Source organism: Drosophila ficusphila, unplaced genomic scaffold, assembly GCF_018152265.1.
Source record: "Drosophila ficusphila isolate 14025-0441.05 unplaced genomic scaffold, ASM1815226v1 contig_791, whole genome shotgun sequence".
Classification (NCBI taxonomy): domain Eukaryota; kingdom Metazoa; phylum Arthropoda; class Insecta; order Diptera; family Drosophilidae; genus Drosophila; species Drosophila ficusphila.
This window is the reverse complement of record NW_025064737.1, coordinates 16,780,523-16,799,113: the sequence shown is the minus strand read 5'-3', so window position 1 is coordinate 16,799,113 and position 18,591 is coordinate 16,780,523. Positions and strand designations below refer to the sequence as shown.

At 45.0% G+C, this 18,591-nt stretch overlaps 6 protein-coding genes across 8 annotated transcripts; 3 read left to right on the top strand and 3 right to left on the bottom strand.

Annotated features, from left to right (window-relative positions):
- The first annotated feature begins 194 nt into the window (after nucleotides 1-194).
- On the top strand, nucleotides 195-2,786 carry LOC108092081 (4-coumarate--CoA ligase 1). Its single transcript, XM_017191560.2, has 3 exons — nucleotides 195-455; nucleotides 978-1,655; nucleotides 1,714-2,786. The coding sequence occupies exons 2-3, from the start codon at nucleotides 985-987 to the stop codon at nucleotides 2,675-2,677; spliced, it is 1,635 nt and encodes a 544-aa protein (XP_017047049.1). The 5' UTR covers nucleotides 195-455; nucleotides 978-984; the 3' UTR covers nucleotides 2,678-2,786.
- LOC108092079 (unconventional myosin-Ia) lies at nucleotides 2,716-9,315 on the bottom strand. Of its 3 annotated transcripts, XM_017191557.1 has the most exons (18): nucleotides 9,276-9,313; nucleotides 8,777-8,962; nucleotides 8,597-8,712; nucleotides 7,494-8,532; nucleotides 7,311-7,374; nucleotides 7,222-7,235; nucleotides 7,072-7,156; nucleotides 6,924-7,018; nucleotides 6,705-6,852; nucleotides 6,325-6,647; nucleotides 6,017-6,264; nucleotides 5,266-5,962; nucleotides 5,133-5,192; nucleotides 4,720-5,051; nucleotides 4,523-4,658; nucleotides 4,311-4,463; nucleotides 4,123-4,250; nucleotides 2,716-4,065 (listed from the first exon to the last, which is right to left on the bottom strand). In XM_017191557.1, exons 2-18 carry the CDS (start codon nucleotides 8,879-8,881, stop codon nucleotides 3,942-3,944), a joined length of 3,867 nt encoding a protein of 1,288 aa, XP_017047046.1. In that variant the 5' UTR covers nucleotides 8,882-8,962; nucleotides 9,276-9,313; the 3' UTR covers nucleotides 2,716-3,941. The 3 variants fall into 3 exon arrangements, with proteins under 3 accessions (XP_017047046.1, XP_017047047.1, XP_017047048.1); XM_017191558.2 differs by lacking the exon at nucleotides 5,133-5,192 and having other exon boundaries at nucleotides 8,777-9,315; XM_017191559.1 differs by lacking the exons at nucleotides 2,716-4,065; nucleotides 4,123-4,250; nucleotides 4,311-4,463; ... (6 more) ...; nucleotides 6,705-6,852; nucleotides 7,222-7,235 and having other exon boundaries at nucleotides 8,777-9,315.
- A 415-nt stretch (nucleotides 9,316-9,730) lies between these two features.
- Nucleotides 9,731-10,801, top strand: LOC108092207 (TBC1 domain family member 7). Its single transcript, XM_017191736.1, has 3 exons — nucleotides 9,731-10,303; nucleotides 10,359-10,590; nucleotides 10,650-10,801. The coding sequence occupies exons 1-3, from the start codon at nucleotides 9,741-9,743 to the stop codon at nucleotides 10,731-10,733; spliced, it is 879 nt and encodes a 292-aa protein (XP_017047225.1). The 5' UTR covers nucleotides 9,731-9,740; the 3' UTR covers nucleotides 10,734-10,801.
- LOC108092208 (28S ribosomal protein S24, mitochondrial) lies at nucleotides 10,735-11,461 on the bottom strand. Its single transcript, XM_017191737.1, has 3 exons — nucleotides 11,380-11,461; nucleotides 11,131-11,320; nucleotides 10,735-11,071 (listed from the first exon to the last, which is right to left on the bottom strand). Exons 1-3 carry the CDS (start codon nucleotides 11,395-11,397, stop codon nucleotides 10,782-10,784), a joined length of 498 nt encoding a protein of 165 aa, XP_017047226.1. The 5' UTR covers nucleotides 11,398-11,461; the 3' UTR covers nucleotides 10,735-10,781.
- A 239-nt stretch (nucleotides 11,462-11,700) lies between these two features.
- On the top strand, nucleotides 11,701-15,397 carry LOC108092115 (adenomatous polyposis coli protein). Its single transcript, XM_017191615.2, has 3 exons — nucleotides 11,701-12,532; nucleotides 12,589-14,802; nucleotides 14,918-15,397. Exons 1-3 carry the CDS (start codon nucleotides 11,897-11,899, stop codon nucleotides 15,266-15,268), a joined length of 3,201 nt encoding a protein of 1,066 aa, XP_017047104.1. The 5' UTR covers nucleotides 11,701-11,896; the 3' UTR covers nucleotides 15,269-15,397.
- On the bottom strand, nucleotides 15,278-17,203 carry LOC108092116 (vesicular integral-membrane protein VIP36). Its single transcript, XM_017191616.2, has 5 exons — nucleotides 16,973-17,203; nucleotides 16,791-16,906; nucleotides 16,529-16,726; nucleotides 16,147-16,476; nucleotides 15,278-15,780 (listed from the first exon to the last, which is right to left on the bottom strand). The coding sequence occupies exons 1-5, from the start codon at nucleotides 17,112-17,114 to the stop codon at nucleotides 15,574-15,576; spliced, it is 993 nt and encodes a 330-aa protein (XP_017047105.1). The 5' UTR covers nucleotides 17,115-17,203; the 3' UTR covers nucleotides 15,278-15,573.
- Nucleotides 17,204-18,591: the final 1,388 nt, after the last annotated feature.

The window sequence follows — 18,591 nt, the reverse complement described above, 5'->3', positions numbered from 1 at the left end:
AAGATATAAATAATTTAATTATAGTAATATATCAATGGTATAAATATTATATTTATTAAAAGCTTCCACAGCAGATATTTCTTACAACCTGATTGTACCGCACATAAATAAAAATAAACACTTGGCGTTGCCAGACTGTCAGTTATTAGACTGTTTACAGTTCGATGAGTATTTATCGAATGAATATTTAAAACAGCTGTCTGTTGTTTTTCGTGCAAATTCTTTCCCCACCACCCTCTTGACCCATTTTCCGTTGCACTTTTCCTTTATTTGAATAAAAAACACCTCAGTCACAGCTCGCGCCTGCGCAATCAAGTGGCCGGACTTATCAAAAACGTTAATCTAATCGTTCGGCAAACGCAGCCTGACTTTCCGCCTCGCCATCCTCCGCCGAATGTTCGCTTAGTTTCGCCCAGAAGCCGCTCCCGCTCGCATCACAACCTAAATAATAGACTGTAAGTGACTTGATCGAGGGGGCACCTATCTGATAGTGAATTAATTAGCGTTGCAAAACATAAACATTACAAGGTTTAACAAGTGTTTATTCAAAAAAAACAAATGGAAATGAGCTGAAAGCGCAGGATGGTGTCATTTAGCCGCTGCGAACTACGACCTTTGGAACCTGGACTGGCAAAACATGCAGATTTGCTATAATCCATTATCTCAGATAGCACGGGCTAACAATTGTTAACATAGGTGGTCGAAATTCGGCTGAAGTAAAAGATCTACTTGCCAATTGCGATTAGATAGCCCCGGGGGTTCAAAGTGTGGCACTAGGAGTGCTCATTTCAAGGGTTGTCATAACTTCAACCCCTGTACTTTTCCTGTATAAAATTCAATTTAGGGCGTTAAGGTTCCCTCAAAGACCTACATATGTATATTGGAACAATTTTTAATAGATAAAAGATAATTTTTATCATTATCTTGTTTTATTATTAATTCATAACCTTAACTGTTTTGTTATCCGCTCTCTTCAGTCACAAAATGACTTCGACTCTGCTGCCGGGTAACATCGTTTACGGTGGCCCTGTGACCGAACGGGAGGCCCAGGACTACAGGTCCCTGGGCCAGTACATCCTGGACAAGTACAAGAGCTTTGGTGACCAGACGGTGTTGGTGGATGCCGTCAATGGAGTGGAATACTCTGCCAGTTTCATGCACAAATCCATTGTACGACTGGCCTACATCCTCCAGAAACTGGGAGTCAAGCAAAACGATGTCGTCGGCTTGTCAAGCGAAAACAGCGTAAACTTCGCCTTGGCTATGTTCGCGGGCTTTGCAGTTGGGGCTACCGTGGCTCCTCTCAATGTCACCTATTCCGACCGCGAGGTGGACCACGCCATTAATCTGTCCAAGCCCAAGATCATATTCGCCTCCAAGATCACGGTTGATCGGGTTGCCAAGGCCGCCAGCAAGAATAAGTTTGTCAAGGGCATCATCGCCTTCAGTGGAACTTCCAAGAACTTCAAAAATATCTATGCCTTTAATGAATTGATGGACAACGACAAGTTCAAGACACAGCCGGATTTTACGGGTCCAGCAGCCAACAAGAATGAGGATGTGTCCCTGATTGTGTGCTCTTCGGGCACAACAGGACTGCCCAAGGGAGTGCAACTGACCCAGATGAATCTTTTGGCCACCCTCGACTCCCAAATGTAAGTTTTAATTCGCTTTCCAGAGGATTATATATAGAGTGATATCTTTATTTAACAGTCAGCCCACCATCATTCCTATGGAGGAGATCACTCTTCTTACCGTCATTCCCTGGTTTCACGCCTTTGGCTGCCTGACGCTCATCACCACCGCCTGCCGAGGAGCCCGCCTGGTGTATCTTCCCAAATTCGAGGAGAACCTCTTCCTTTCGGCCATTGAGAAATATCGCGTGATGATGGCGTTCATGGTGCCGCCTCTGATGGTCTTCCTGGCCAAGCACCCCATTGTGGACAAGTACGATCTGTCTTCTCTGATGGTCCTGCTGTGTGGAGCAGCCCCGCTGAGTCGCGAGACCGAGGATCAGATCAAAGAGCGCATTGGAGTTCCTTTTATTCGGCAGGGCTACGGTCTCAGCGAGTCCACGCTGAGTGTTCTTGTGCAGAACGACGATTTCTGCAAGCCCGGAAGTGTGGGCGTGCTCAAGGTGGGAATCTACGCCAAGGTGATCGATCCCGACACCGGCAAACTGCTGGGAGCAAATGAGCGGGGCGAGCTATGCTTCAAGGGTGACGGCATCATGAAGGGCTACATCGGGGACAGCAAGTCCACGCAGACGGCAATCAAGGACGGCTGGCTGCACACCGGCGACATTGGCTACTACGACGATGATTTTGAGTTCTTCATCGTAGATCGCATTAAGGAGCTGATTAAGTACAAGGGCTTCCAGGTGCCCCCAGCCGAGATTGAGGCTCTTCTTCTCACCAACGACAAGATCAAGGATGCGGCCGTAATTGGAAAGCCGGACGAGGAGGCTGGCGAACTGCCGCTGGCATTTGTGGTGAAGCAAGCCAACGTTCAGCTGACCGAGAACGATGTGATCAAGTTTGTCAATGACAATGCATCGCCGGCTAAACGGCTGAGGGGTGGCGTGATATTCGTGGACGAAATACCAAAGAATCCCAGTGGCAAGATTCTGCGTCGCGTTCTGCGCGAAATGCTCAAGAAGCCAAAGTCGAAGTTGTAAGGGGATCCCCCTCTCCTTTTGGGTGTGTGAACAAACAATTTACTATGTGTATGTTTTATTATTGCTAAACTTTGTTTTATAAACTACCAACTGGTTGGGTTTCGATTTACTCATATTTGGCTTTTCTTTCGAAGTATTCGCTTAAAACTTAAATACAAATAAAAACTTTTGGAACTCGAACGTCGCAGATGCTCTGTGACATCGCTGGAGCTTGGAAAACGCACCACCAGCTCGAATTACGTGAGATTTCCGAACTATCAATAACAAGTTTTATATAAATAACTACATACATTCGTTCTCAACTTTTAACAAACTTGACTTCTGATTTTTTTTCCATATTGTTGTCGCTTTTATATATACTCATTATTGATTTCGTATGGTGTATACATATATAATATATATATATTTATTTATTTGAAATATTTAACTACTCATCTGCTCTGCTTTGTAAATAGTTGTTTAACATTTTTTTGGTTTTTTGTTTGGGAAAAGTTGTCTTTTTTTCGCAAAGTCGCTGCAAATTGCATATATTGGGTTCATTTGTGTTTCCGGTATATAAAGAGGTTTATATGTCTGTTCTCTAGCATTAGTTCACTAATTATTGTGTATGAAACCTTAAATGTAAGAGAAATGCCTTGGTTTCTATAACGGAAATATCATAGTTTGTGTAAAATCCCAAACACTGCTTATCCAGCACCTGCATTTGCTCCTGCTCTTTTTTTTATAATTCCGAGCGGTGCATAATCTGTGCCTTCTTACAGTACGTACTTATTGTTGCAATGCTAATCGACTTGGTGCATGACTTACACTTAAACCTAAACTCGACAAATTAGATGCATAAATTCAGTTGTTCACTTCGTTAGTTTCGTTCGCTTTAACTTTTAGTTACATACTTAAATAAAACGGTGCATTTTAAAATTAGCTCGCTCATTCTTTTTCTACGTTTTCTTGGCACAATCCTGACAACAAATTGGTAACTCTGATTGTCACGTGTGAACAAAACTAAATTGTTTTTCTATGTTTGAGTGTGTGTGTGGGTGTGTGTGAGAGTGTGTTATATTGCTAAAATTGTATTTTGATCCCTGGGACCATATAAAAGTTGAGAGACCCAAACCACAACAAAGGGCAATGGAAATTGCAATTGCATGATGACTGGTGAGAATTATGGATACGGACCGCCGAACCCAAAGTTCGCCTAAGGCGAAGAAGACGATAGTAGCAAACTCAATGAGCTGCCATGATTAGGTTCCAATTCTGCTGTGGATCACACAATTATCTCCATGCGGTTCGCCTTGCGCGTGACCTTGGGTGGGCCTTGTGCTAAGTCCGACATTCCGCCGTATTTGAACGAGAAGATGACAGTCTGCTGGCCAAAATTTGCTTCAAATCTGTAAGCATAACATATTATTAATTATTTATTTAAAACTTAATTTTTAAGATCTTACTCGGTGCTTATGTGTATCTCGGGCGGTTTGCCAGTGGCATTTTGAATGACTAGAAACATTTTGGTAACGATTTCAATAACATGACCCGTTTGAAACACGAAATCTCCTTTCTTTCGTCCAAACTCAGACTGAAATGGCATTATAAAGATTAATCACCTTCATAAATTATAAATATGGCCATATTATACCGCCTTCACGTGAAACACAGCAATGTCATCCAAGTAGGGGCTCAGAGACATCCGGTAAATCTCCGATGCAGGCACTCTGTACTTAATCTGCAGGGTTCGCTGGTCCAAGAGAAGTAGCGACGACGTGGACAATACCAGCAAAATGGGCACAAACTGAAATGAAGTAGTAAATTTAATACATATAAAATGTTGAATGAGAATTTCTAGCTAACCTTGCCGCTGGAGCGTGCTATTTTATTGATTATATCTGCAAAGACCACATACTGATCGTTGGTCTCAGCACAGATTTTCTTCCACTGCTGATTGTGCCGCAATCGCACATAGTCCCCCACAAATGGATGTCCCACACTGCAACAGGTTCAATAAGCATTTAAATTCTTTTTGTTATTGTAAAATAAGAATATTTTACCTTCTTGCATAGGAGGCTTTCCGATCCTTAAATATGATACTAGCGGTGACCTTCTCTCGCATCCGATTCCGCGCTGTCTGATCAAAGGAGTTTCGGTAGATATAACACTTCCAGCGATGGTAAATAGACCTCAGCTGTCGCGAGGCATCAGCGAGGAAAACAGGCGCCGCTGGCCATTCTGTGGAGAGTGGACTCAGCGTGTTGGGTGGCAGCCGCAGGGGAATCGTCAACAGAAACTGTCGAATTTTCCACTGACGATAGTAACGACCTATCACGTCAATCGCCCATTTAACTTGTCGTTTGTACTTTAAGGACCGATATTCTTCGCGGGCCTGAAAAAATAATTTATAATTTATAAATTAAAAAATCTGAATACATTTAAAAAGGGTAATAACAAATCATGCAATGCTTACAACACGATATAAACTCCACAAGTGCCTACGACCAGTAAAGGGAATGCCGAATCGGCACTCCTAAACATGCAGAAAATGAAATAAAATAAAGCCCATCATGCATTAAAAAGAAATTCACTAGGAAACTACTCACCCGCCACGTGCGCCAGGCACTCGAGATGATCATCTGGCTATGCCGCATCCTCTGGAATCGCTTTCTCGCATGGTACATACGGAACATTTTCTGGATAAGCACAGCCAGTTCGCTGATTCGCAGGCGGCGGAACTGCTCTAGCTCGAAAACGGTGCGCGGACTGCGCACGAACACATTTTTGGTACCGATCGTAAACTCCGCCGAAGGCAGCGGCAGGTTGCGGATGATCAGAGCAATGCCCTCGACCTGACTGCCGCCGTGAAAGTGGGGCCAAGTGAGGCTGTTGAGTAGCTTGTAGCGGTGAAAGAACTTAACGTGCAGAAGGTGGTAACAGTGGCCAGTGCGACACAGGTGGACCAGTGGCATCAGCGACATGTACCGCACCTGGTGCTGCACCAGCGCCATATCAAACTGATGCGGCTGCTTGAGCTCGTTCGGCTTGATGCAGAACACATAGTGGGAACGACGATGCTTCACGATAGCCAGTAACGTCTGCAGCTGGGTGCGAATGTTTGAGCTCAGCGTGCTCGGTTTCTTGGTGACCTGTCGTCTTGGATTTCCCTCGGGGAAGAGGCTTTGCACAAGGGAAAGTTTGCTCTGGTAAAAGGCAGCACTGATGTACTTTGGCAGCATATCCGAGTTCTTTTCAAGGAACCGATGTATTGAGTAATTCACCACACTTGCAAAGTGCCGAATTCTAAAACAATAACTTGTTAAAAAGTTATTTAATATTGATAGAAAAGGAACTTACTGAAAGCACATGGAGTTGCTGCCGGTGGTCATAAAGTTTGGATGCCCCGCACAACATTGCTGAACTCGCAAGAGCAGAGCCTCATTGCTATTTAAATGGGACTCATTGATCAAACTCAGGATGCCATAGCTGGGCTTGTCTATCAGCTCGCAAATTGATTCGTTGTCAAAATAGTCAATCCGTGACCATTCCAATCCCTCGCGGATGTAGAGCTCTTGTTCTGAGCGCAAAACATGAAAAACAAAATTCTGAAAAGGATAAAAGTAAATTACAAAAATATTGCAAATATTTTATATGAGACTACTTGCCTGATGAATCTTCTCTGCGCTGTAGTTAATGGCAAACTGCTCGAAGGAGTTGTGCTCTAGCACTTCGAATCCATAAAAATCCAGGAGCGCCAGGTTTTTCTCCCGCTGTGTCGATTTAAGGGACTCATTAATTTTGTTTACCAGCCAAGTGAAGAGACGACTGTAAAGAGTTCGACAGAGTGTGTTCCGGTTGGTTGCCGCCTGTCTGGCATCCATTTCACAGCCCACATCTTCTTGAGCGCTGTTAGAGCTATTGGCTCTGGTCAAACAGTTTATCAGAATTTGGGCTTCTATATTGAGAAGCTGTGCTGTCTCTTGAACCTCTGCAATCAAACATAGATGTTAAATACTGATTTTAGGGAATTAATTAAAACACCCACCGTAAACATTGGACACCTGACAACCCTCGGTTCCATCAATGTTGGTAATAGGCACGAAAATAAAGTTTCCCAATTTTAGCACCACAGCGATGACCCGAAAAATGGAACTGCTTTCTTCACAGCTAAGGCCCAGAACATCCAAAGACCGCTGAAATTAAAATGTAAATACAGTTTTAATATTTTTTAATAGATTAATTGTTATCTGGGTAAATAGCCAACCTTGGTGTAATGAAAATTCATGCGATCCTCCTCCATGGCAGTTGTATTGCGTAGAAGCTCGTACTTCTCCACATTCCGATACAGTTTGAGCGATTCTGTGTATAATATATTATTAGCCAGCATCTTAAAATGATAAAATATTTATTACTTAGCAACTGGAGATCAGCCCCTAATAGTAACTGGTAAAATATGTGAAAGTTTCGCTCTCCAATAGTAGTGTCCGTTATACGGGTCTGTGGATAAAGAGCAAATTAATTATAATAATACATTGAATGAAATGATTAAAGAATAAGCAAACCTTTTCCAACATATCTTAGGGTTAGGCACAAATAAAATTGAATACATTATGATTGATACTTTTACATGCTTGCAAGAGGATGTACTTACAGTGGGTTATGTGCACTCCCATTGGGTCGCCCTTAAAATCGATTTCGATATCAAATAATTTCCCCTGAAATGTATGAGAAAAACAAAAAATTAGCAACCTCAATACTTTTTTCCCAATATAGTAATTGAAATCTATTTTAATAAATAAAACTAAGATTGATTTGCGCATTTAACTATACTCACATAACGGCTGGAATTGTTGTTCTTCAGCGTGCAGGCATTGCCCATGGCTTCCAGGAACACATCAGCACAGGTGACGCACTCGCGCATCCTTTGCGTGGGCGACTTATGGCGTCTGTGCAACGACGAGCTGGCCGAGGGTGTAGGCGAAACGGAGCTGGGCGGCGGAGGCGGCAGTTCGCCCAGGACTTTGCTCAGCTTGTGTGCATCGTACAGCGAAATACGTTGCGTGGACCCCATCAAAGAGCTTCGATCCCTTTCCCGTTCCGGCTGGCTCTCAGTCGAGTGCTGGCGCATCAGGTTGGAGCAGCTCCCGCGATGTGGATGCGCCGGGTGGGCAGTGGCGGTGGCTATGTTGGACAAGCGGCAGTTGCTGCCTCGCATCTCATCCCGCTCCTCCTTTTCCAGGCTCTGGGCACGGACGCATTTACTGTGGCCGCACTGGCGACAGCCGCCGTAGGCGGAGGGCACAGCATACTTGGGTGAACCCTTGGCGGCTGGGGACATGGCAGTGCAGGCGCTGACTTGGGTCTGCTGGTGCTTAAAGCACGACTTGGTCGGATGCAAATGGTGGGCATGCGATTCCAGAAGGTTGCTAATATTCTCGCTGCTCTTGTGGTGCGAAAAGTCGAAGTCGACGATTTTCTCGCGCATATGGCGTCTGGTTTGGCGTTCGATGCTTTCGGCCCGCGTCCGCGAACGCTGTGAGGGTCCTGGCGAAGGACTCTGACGCCGCGAAATAGTGGCTTGCGGATTTTCCGCCCTGTTCTTGCATATGATAAAGTTGGCGGTGCCTGAGCAGCTGCTGGAGGCGCGCCTGTGGGCATGCGGCACTAAACCGCCAGCCGAGCTGGTCGAAGACTGCTTGCGCAGGACATTTGGGGTTGCAGGGCAGTGCGATCGATCCTGAATGTGGGTCAGAAAGTTCACGATCATTTTGAAGGTCTCCGTCTTGCCCGCTCCACTCTCGCCAGTAAGAAGTACACACTGGTCCTCGCTTTGATCCTTGAGCGACTGGTAGGCCAGATTGGTAAGGCCATAGCTGAGATAAGCAACAAAAACAAATGAGAACTCGACAGAAACTAGACTGCTTGAGGATCACTTACATGTGAGGCGGTAACTGAAATATGCCCTTGTCGCCATAGTTGCGGACATTTTCCAGCGAATGCTCGGATATGTGATGATATGGATTCAGAGCCACAACAGAAGTTCCAATGTAGGTCTGAAATCAGGAAATAATCAAATGTATCGGAATGGTTAAAGTATACAGAACTCAAATGACTCACATATATGTGATCGCGCTTGTAGCGCTGGTGGATGTTGTTTATGAAACTATCCTCGGACAGGTTTTCCAGCAGCACCGAGTCCCAGGTCCCGATTTCCTGCTCCATCGCGATTCCGAGCACCAATTACAACATTCACGGCAGTAGTGAGCACAACAACAACTCAGCATTTGAATTTAAATACATCAACTGCAAACGGGGCCAAAACGAGAACGGAAACGGTGGGGAGGGGTAGGGGGGTTGTTAATGGCTCCAAGAATTGCATAATTTATCGCGGGCCTGCTTTTGCATCTGGGCGAATCCGTGTTTTGATTTGCTGATTCAATTATTGATTTTCGTGTCTTGACAAGCAACAGCCTCGAACTCGTGTTCATCCAAATAATTTTCGGGTGTTTAGTCTGGCTTTTTATATCCTGGGTGGAATGACTCCCGACTGACTTGCCGGACCTCCGTTTTTGTGTATTGTTGCCTTTACTCGCCACGATTTGCACATTTTGTTTACCTTTTCAGAAAAGACATTTTGCATCCAGTGGGTACTAGTGGTGGCCCAGCCATCGATGAAAAAATCGATGTGCATTCCTTGGAAATTATCGATTTGATACCCTAGGAAAGAACATATTGGTTCTAAAGTCAATGTAAAGAGATAAATATGAAATGATACAAATTTTGTCTTTCAATAACTTAACAATTCAAAAAATTACTTCATTTAATGCAAGCCTGAAGGAAATTTTCCTGTTCTGTAACTATTTTTATTTTTATTTTATTCTCAATTTAAAGTCAATTATTTTATACGCTTACAAAGTGTTTTAATTTTTAGGGAATTTATTTTTTACCTTAACTTTTTAAAACTGTTAATTCTTTAAATCAAATCTTAAACTCTTTCAAGGGTAGTGGTAACTTCGTTGTTGGTTTGTGGTAATTGAAAACACTCTCATCTCTATTACCTTTATTTCGCAGAGCAGAGACCATGAACACCGATGAAAGAAACTTTCGATCCAGCTACTACGAGAAATGTCTGATCAACAGCGTTGAGGAGAAGAAGTCGCTGAACAAACTCCTCCAAGATGACATCCGCAACCTTAGCAAGCTGAAGCAGTTCTGCATGAATTATACGGTGCCCAACATTCACAGGAGTTACCTGTGGGCCCTGGTCATGGGCATTCTGCCGCTTCACAAGGCTTCCACGGCGTATATACGGGACCAGAGGCGAGAAATGTACGAGGATCTGTTGCGGGCAGTAACCGTGCTTCGTTGTGCCGAGCACAAAGAGAAGGAGCTGATCATGCACACCATGTGGCTGCTGGAGTCCAATCGACTGTGGCACGGAAGTTCCAGTGCAAGTCTCCAGCCGGACGACATGCACTTCATAGAGATAATGCGCACCCTGCTCCAGATATTTAACGACGACGTGGACACCTATTGGATAGCTAAAGGATTTTACAAGTACACCCGCGAACTTAAAAAGGAGTGCGCCAAGCTAAAGGAACAAACTCAAATTATGCTAAAGCGCGAGGATCAATCCCTGTTTAAGTAAAAGAAATCCCATTATCTTTATTGTATTTCAGCTCATTATTTTTTTTAATAGCCACTTGGAGGAGCTTGGACTGTTTGATGTTAACTCAACGCTCCTGGACAACTGGTACATTACCTGTTTCGCTGGCGTTATCTGCGAGAACGTTTTGGTCAAAATATGGGACAAAATATGCGGTGGCTCACGAAAAATCGTTGTATTCCTATTCGTAGAACTAGTCAAGGATATTAAGTCCCTAATACTCAAGCAAAAATCCCTCGCAGACGTCAAAAGACTAATAGAAACGGTAGGCACATTTCTTAACCGATGATTTAACAATTTTATAACTAAATTTTGTACCGTCAGGTAAAAGATCTCGATGGGGTGATTGTGAACAAGGCCATAAAATCGCTGCAAAACAACAGTAGCGAAGTAGAGTACACTCACTAAGTAATTCTACCACATTTTTATATTGGACATGTAATTAAGCAAAATCAACTAAATGTATTTGAAGACCACGTCCTTCTTGTCTCCCACCGTCTGCAGTTCCAGCGTTACAGGGCACTGCATCCAGTAGGAGAGCAGCTCCTCCGTGTATCCGATGAGGAAGTACATTTTGCGCGGGGTGATCGCCTGCCGAATTAAGGCTGCAATGCGGATGGTGTTGTGCTGCCGCTTTATAATGATTTCGGAGGAGACGAGGGCGTGCCAAGTGCCGGTGACAAACTTGCGGATAAAGACATCCTCGATGGCGGTTTGGGATGGGCGGAGGCCATCCTTTAGCGTGGCTAAGAAAGGTGTTCCATGAATCTTAAAGTCATTAAAAAAACTCTTTTCCACAACTTACATGTGTTCCACGAGTTCCAGGACTTTCGGTGGGCAATAAAATGCGGGGGATTCGCCATCTCGTAAGTAAGCGGCCTGTTCCTCTTTGTGGTTATGCGGTATCGCCCGGATTGCACGCGACAGCAAACGGCGCTTGTGTGGATACTTGACCGGGTGGCTTGCTGCACCTCTGCTGCCACCTGGGGAACCAACTAGAGTAGAAGTGAAATATTTATGACTCATATATTACGTTATTATTGTTTTAACTCACCTTTTTCAAAAAGTTCATTATTTTCCGGCTGAAACAATTTTGCGTTTAGAACAGCTGATTGCTGTGACGTAACGGTTCGCTAGTGGTGGAACAATAGAAATCTAATAATGGTGTTATTAAATTTCTAAACCCGATTTAGTTTTTATATAAACTACATCGCATAACAACCAAAATAAAAAGTGGAAACAAATATTTAATTCAAAACACATGGTTTGTGGTAAGCACATATAACTCTTATTTAAAATTACGCGCCAAAAAACCAGTTGGATCTCGATAACAATTAAAATACCGATTCTCTTTTGCTCTAAATGCAGCTAAATTGGCAACACTAGAGTGTTGAGCCTGCGCGCTTGGAAAATGGCTTAAAGGAAGGCCAACACGAAAAAAGATCGAGGATCTAAGATCGAAGGAACTACCTGTTGAAACAGGACTCTTCTTAAGGCGATCGCGTAAAAGTACTTTTCCTTGAACTCCAGCTATCTGAATGAACATATAGCAAGGGAAAACATTTAAAACCATGACGCTTAACGAGAGCGACGCCACCCGCCTGGAGCTAACGCGGAACTTCCTGGAGCTGTCCCGGAATCCGGAAACCTGCACTGCGCTGCGCAGCTCCGACTGCATTCAGCTCCTGGTGCAAATCCTGCACGCAAACGACGAAGGACTCTCCACGGCGAGAAAGTACGCCAGCCAAGCGCTGCACAATATCGTGCATAGCCATCCGGAGGAGAAAGAACGCCAGCGGGAGGTGAAGATGCTGCGTCTGCTCGACCAAATCCTCGACTATTGTAACTTTCTGCGAACCCAGCTGCAAAGTGGAGGGGAAGCAATAGCGGATGATGAAGATCGGCATCCTTTGGCGGCCATGAAGCTCCTAATGAAGGCTAGCTTCGACGAGGAGCACCGCCAGACCATGTGTGAACTGGGCGCCCTCAAGGCGATTCCCAACCTGGTGCATCTCGATCATGCGGTTCATGGGCCGGCTGCAGGCAGGGAACAGTGTAACGCCCTCAGGAGCTACGGTCTTATGGCCCTTACGAATCTCACATTTGGAGACGAAAACGTCCACAACAAGTCATATTTGTGCGGCCAGCGACAGTTCATGGAAGTTGTCATTGCCCAGTTAAACACGGCTCCCGATGAACTCCTCCAGGTTAGTTTATTTATTTACGTTTTTTAAACATATTTACCAATACTCTTTTCTTTCAGGTTCTTGCTGGAGTCCTTCGGAATCTCTCCTGGCGCGCGGACAAACATATGAAAACGATCTTCAACGAGCTGGGCACGGTGACATCCTTGGCCCGAGCAGCCATGCAAAACAAGAACGAGAACACCCTAAAAGCCATACTCTCTGCCCTGTGGAATCTCTCGGCGCACTGCAGCACCAACAAGGCAGAGTTCTGTGCAGTAGATGGAGCTCTGGCCTTCCTTGTGGGGATGCTAAGTTACGAGGGTCCGAGTAAAACGCTGAAGATCATTGAAAACGCGGGTGGAATCCTGCGGAATGTGTCGAGTCACATTGCGGTTTGCGAACCCTACCGTCAGATTTTAAGACGGCACAACTGCCTGGCCATTCTGTTGCAACAGTTAAAGTCCGAGAGCTTGACTGTGGTAAGCAACTCCTGCGGGACGCTGTGGAATCTCTCCGCCCGTTGCCCCGAGGACCAGCAATATCTCATCGACCACAACGCCATTCCGCTGCTACGCGCTTTGATAAGTTCGAAGAACTCCATGATTGCAGAAGGAAGTGCATCGGCTCTAAAGAATCTGGTCAACTTTAGGGCTACCTTGGAGCTGATGCCCAATGGAGATGGTGGATCCCTGCCACTGGACAAGGAGTCGGGTCATGGTGGCACCCTACCAAGAAGGTTCAGCTCACTGCGACTCAGCTCCAATCCCACAGGCTCACTGAAGAAGGTACGACCTACCACAGTGAACACGACCGGGTTCCTAAACAGAAAGTGTGAGAGTCGCGAGTCCATTTACTCAGGCAAATCTGACTCCACTAAGTACTCAACCAAGTCTGAGGGAGCTAAGAATCCATTCGAAATTGTTACTCCCACGGAGGAGCAGCCAATTGACTACTCAATAAAGTACATTGAGCACAAACCAAGTAGCAGTAAGACTTTTGAGATAGACTTGGACCAGCCCACGGACTTTAGTGCTAGGTATAAGGAAAGACGATCCGCTCAGACGGCTCAGCCGGATCTGAAGGTGGAGACCAATGAGATTAGAAGCAATGACTTGCAACTGGCGAAGTCATCTTCAGCGACAGAACTGCGTAATAATTCAGCACTTGTGGCGGTTTCAGCAGCAAAGCAGAAACTTCCGAGAGAAGCGGAAACAGACACAGCAGAACGCCCGATCAACTATTGCGAAGAAGGAACTCCTGGCAGCTTCAGTCGTTTCGATTCTCTGAACAGCCTGACGGAAAAGCCGGAAAAGTGTATGCCACCGAAGACGCCAACGAAACCTTTAGTTCAACCAGAACAATTGGATAGAAATACGCCACAAAACATTGATTCAGCACTCGAGACTCCTCTAATGTTCTCTCGTCGCAGCTCGATGGATTCCCTAGTGGGTGACGACGAGACCATTCCCTGCGAGGACAATGGTTCCGTAATAAGCGAGTATAGCCGTATGCAGAGTGGTGTCATTTCCCCCTCGGAATTGCCCGATTCACCAACCCAAAGCATGCCGCAATCGCCGAGAAGGGATCGTAAGATTCCCACCCAAAGTATTTCAGAGACTCCAGATCGGAAACCTGGCAATGTGTTCGAGGATAAGTTGAACAGATTTCACGTGGAGCACACTCCTGCCGCCTTCTCCTGTGCCACCAGTCTAAGTAATCTCAGCATGTTGGATGACTCCAATGCAAACGTTAATCGGGGACAGCCTGCCAGTGACATTAATGGCAATGGGGATGCTCCTCGTAGTTACTGTACGGAAGATACTCCTGCATTGCTTTCTAAGGCGCCCAGCAACAGTGATCTGTCAATTCTTTCCATTCCCAACGACTTGAATGCCAACGAAGAGCAACCAGTCCGTGCGCCTCGAGCAGAAGTCCCCGGTCTGGACACCCGGATTCCGGCAGAAGACGCCATCTCCAAGATGCGCTGCGGTGGCAGTGGATTGCCCAGTTACTTGCCAGTTTCGGATGAGATGAGCAAGTATTACGTCGAGGATAGTCCTTGCACATTTTCGGTTATTTCTGGTCTGTCTCATCTCACGGTGGGATCTGCTAAGGCGGGTCCTGCTGCCAAGCTTCCCACAAGGATTATGGAGGAAGTACAGGCACCTAAGCTGCCCCCCAGACGAAGTACAGTTCAGGGGGAAGCAGAACCGCGACTGCCGCCAAAGAGAAGCGACTCTCTAAGCTCTCTATCAATGGATTCGGATGACGACTGTAATCTTCTTAGTCAGGTAGGAAGCTATAAAAAGGTTGATGAAAATTGTTTCATCAGAATCTTTGTAATCCCAATGACTTGAAAACAAGAAACTATCTGGAAACTATCTTAAATTTTTTTCTTGTTTCCAGGCCATTGCGGCGGGAAGCTGTCGACCCCAACCAAGTGGTGCCAGTACCAGTTCCAGTGTGGCCAATGCCAGCACAAGCACTCTAACCCGGACAAATGGGCAAAAGAAACCGTCAGAGGATGCCGATAAACCCAACTACAGCTCGGACGATTCTCTGGATGACGAGGACGATGATGCACGATCCAAGTCGCTGTTCGAGCAGTGCATCCTGAGTGGCATGCACAAGTCCAACGACGCCCTTGAGACAGAGGGTGAACCACCAGGGCAGCGACAGGAAACGAGTGCCCGGGATCGGTTTGTCAGCAACCAGGTGCGCCAGATCGAGTCGATGTTAGCCGGGCGCCAGCAGTAGGAGCGGATGTGTGGTTAAATGAGAAGCACATTTATTTCATTTGGTGGATTTTAATCTTGTCTATGCAATAATATTCTCACGGTCTCAATTTTCCTATAGTTCAGATTAAAAATTTGCACTTAAATTTAACTCGCCAACACGTGTAATATTATGTCTACCCTCTCAAAACAAATTAAGGAAACTAAAAGGGTGATAAGAAAAGGATACAGTCGGGTGTGTATATATAAATAAAAGTTGGGATCAACTGAGGTCCGGAATACTCCTAACATGATGCTTTGATGGACTGGCTCGGGGCGCTTGAGAGCTCAATAGAAACGTTTTCGCGCGTTGCGATCCTTGAAGTAGGAGATGGCGAAGATGGCCACCGCCGCCGCCACGACGACTACGAACAAGAGGATGAAGAAGATCTTGGCATTGGACATGCCCGGCTTGGGATCGTCCTTGTGCTCTCGCGGCGCCTCGAAAGTCTTGGCATTCGGTATGATGTTGGAGCGTCGAATAATTTCATCGTGCTGTAAATAAAATAATATTTTTGTTTATCGAATGAGTGAAGTAAAGCTGGTTTCGACAGTAATGTGATATTCATAAAACACTCATCTTTATCGCACCCTGCTTGACAAACATTTTGTAGCCTTTGAAAGATTTATACGTTTTTATTTCAACTTGAAATCGTTCAATGTGTTTAACTAAATTATTGCAAGTTTGGGCAATTAAAAACAAGTTCATTCTTTTTTTTTAGGAGATTGCTCCCAAACAATTATATATAGAAATTATGACTTAACGCCGACTTCGGGTTCCTTGCACTCTTTAGCCGATAAGCAGGCGGATAAGTAAAGCGAATTCCCTTTCCGAGGTTTTGAAAAAAGATTTGAACTTACATTTATGTTTGAATCCAGGTCGTAGAACTTGAAGCTGTGAATGTCGTGATTATCAGACAGATCTCCCGTCGTGGCTGACAAGCCGAAGTGGTAGCCCGTGGGCAACTCCACATTGGCGACGACAAAACAGCTCTTCCACTCGTTTCGGTTTTCCAGATCCGTCGACACCGACAGAATATCGTTTTCGTATCGAATGCTAACCAGCGTCTCATAGTCCACATTGCGGAAGCGGACTTCGCAGCCGGCCAGCTGTGTGTGCGTTCCATCACGATCGTGGTCGTAGCTCCAGCTGCCATTGTTCACCATGGCACTGAGATACGGATGTTGGTGCTGAAAAGTATAGGTTAATGATAAGGTATTTTCATTGCTTTAGCCCTCATACATTGTGTGGACCATTGTGGTTGCTGTAGGTGTCCAGGATGATGGCCAACCCGGAGAAATGATCGCTACTGCCGAACACCGGTCCCGTTTTCATCCGCTCTTTTGTGTACCAAATGGCGAAGCCATCACCAAAAAGTTCAGTGCCCTTTCCGTGCACCTTGAAGCCCACATGAATCTCCCAGTTACGGGTCATCACAGGCTAGAAATTAAATACAAGAAAAAATGACTCAGAAAGTCAAATATAGATCATTTCGACTGCTTACTGAGTAGTTCCAAAGGGCGCCGCTTTTGGACTGCAAGTCCGGCGTCAGTCTTATGTAGTTGCTGGTCACCATAGTGTTCCCCAGGAAGTCCCAGTGTGGCAGGATAACGCCCACGCCTGCAACGGAGCTCAAGCCGAGTTAGAGGTACACGTACTCCATATTATCTCTGCCCAATTACCCACCTTGGAACGGACGCACCAGACTGTGCTCCCGCTTCATGTAATCCGGCTCCCTGGGCTCGTCCGCCTGGCCGAGCACCGCCAACGGGACCACGAAAAGCGCCAGCAACGCCAGGGAAGAATGTGCGCGCAGAGGATTGGTCATGGCTGCATTCGGTGGCCCAGTTATATTCGAAGCTACACCGAAAATAATATTTTGCAGACTTTTTTTCGCCGGCCTTTTAGTGGTGGGCTGCTGTGAGTCATTTACTGTGACTGGCAACTATCGCTAGCCTATCGATTGCTAAACTGCGTCGGTAAGTGCTATCAAACTGCTTATCTACTGTTAGCTGCAATGTATATCAATTTTAAAAGAATTAAAATAAAATTGACGTCAAAAGTTTTGGACTTAGAATTTGCGCATTTTGGCCAATTTTCAGCAAACCCAAATTAAAAAAAATGTGTATATTAATTCTTTAACGAACAGTATATAAGTAAATTTTTTATTTTTTTCCGATTTTTTTTTCAATTTTAATGAAAATGCAATTACAATTGACTGAAATTAAATCATCCTCTGCAAAGGTATAAAACATAAATGTCTTTGATCTGTACACTTGTTTTGTTTCATTAACATAAATCGATTAAAGTAATTTATTATTATTTTTTATATATAATATTTTTTTGGTTAGATTATTAATAAAATGTTTGCCTTATCTTTTGATATCCAATCTAGTTTAAAATTAAAAAGGAAGTTTTTGATGTTTCATTTTGGTAACGTTAAAAATAGTAATCAAAATTCCTTTAATACAAATAGTTGTTTTTTGTGATTTTTGTGATTTTGGCCAGCAAATGTGGCACAATTTTCTTGCGGAAGTGCAGCTAAGACCACTCAACAAATGATGACTGCAAATTATTGTTTTGGACAGCTTCCCCTCTTTTGGCGGCGCTTAATTCACGCGTCCAACCAGTTTGCATATTAATCGCTTTGGACCCGATTACAACAACAACGCCAACAACAACGCCAGCAACAACGCACAGCCCGTTTTTCATGGTGCGAGACGTTTTTATGGCTTATTGCACACGCACATTGGCGCCTTCACGCCTCGGGCTTCACATTTGGCTCTTTCGGCTTTTCGATTTGATCTGATCGGCGGGAAAACGGGCGGGAAAACCAGTTCGACCAAGAGTTTTCCTCCTTCTCCGAGATTTGGGGGTCATTGTCAAGGTCTCGGAGTCGTGAGAACGGGTGACAAATGGTGATGCAAATGCGGCAGGAGAAAACCCCGGCAAGGCAATAATGCAATAATTCCAATTCAAAGGCACATTTGGGCACAATTAGCAGTGCGGCTAACGGTGAAAGATGTGTCACCTGTGAAAGGCGGCGGAGATTCGCGGAGGTTGCTTCCTCAACACGCCGCTAATTGGCATATAACGTGCCTAATTATATCAGTCATTTATGAAATCATTTCACTTTTCACCTCCCCAAACAAAAGCAGCAACAACACCAACAACAACAACAACAAACTACAGCTGCAGGTGAGTATTATCTGAGCCAGTTTCCGCTGAGAGATATATTTTTTTTTGCGGCATTCGTTCTTGTCGCCCCGCAATTTGAGTCACCTGTGCGATCGATCGACTTCCTC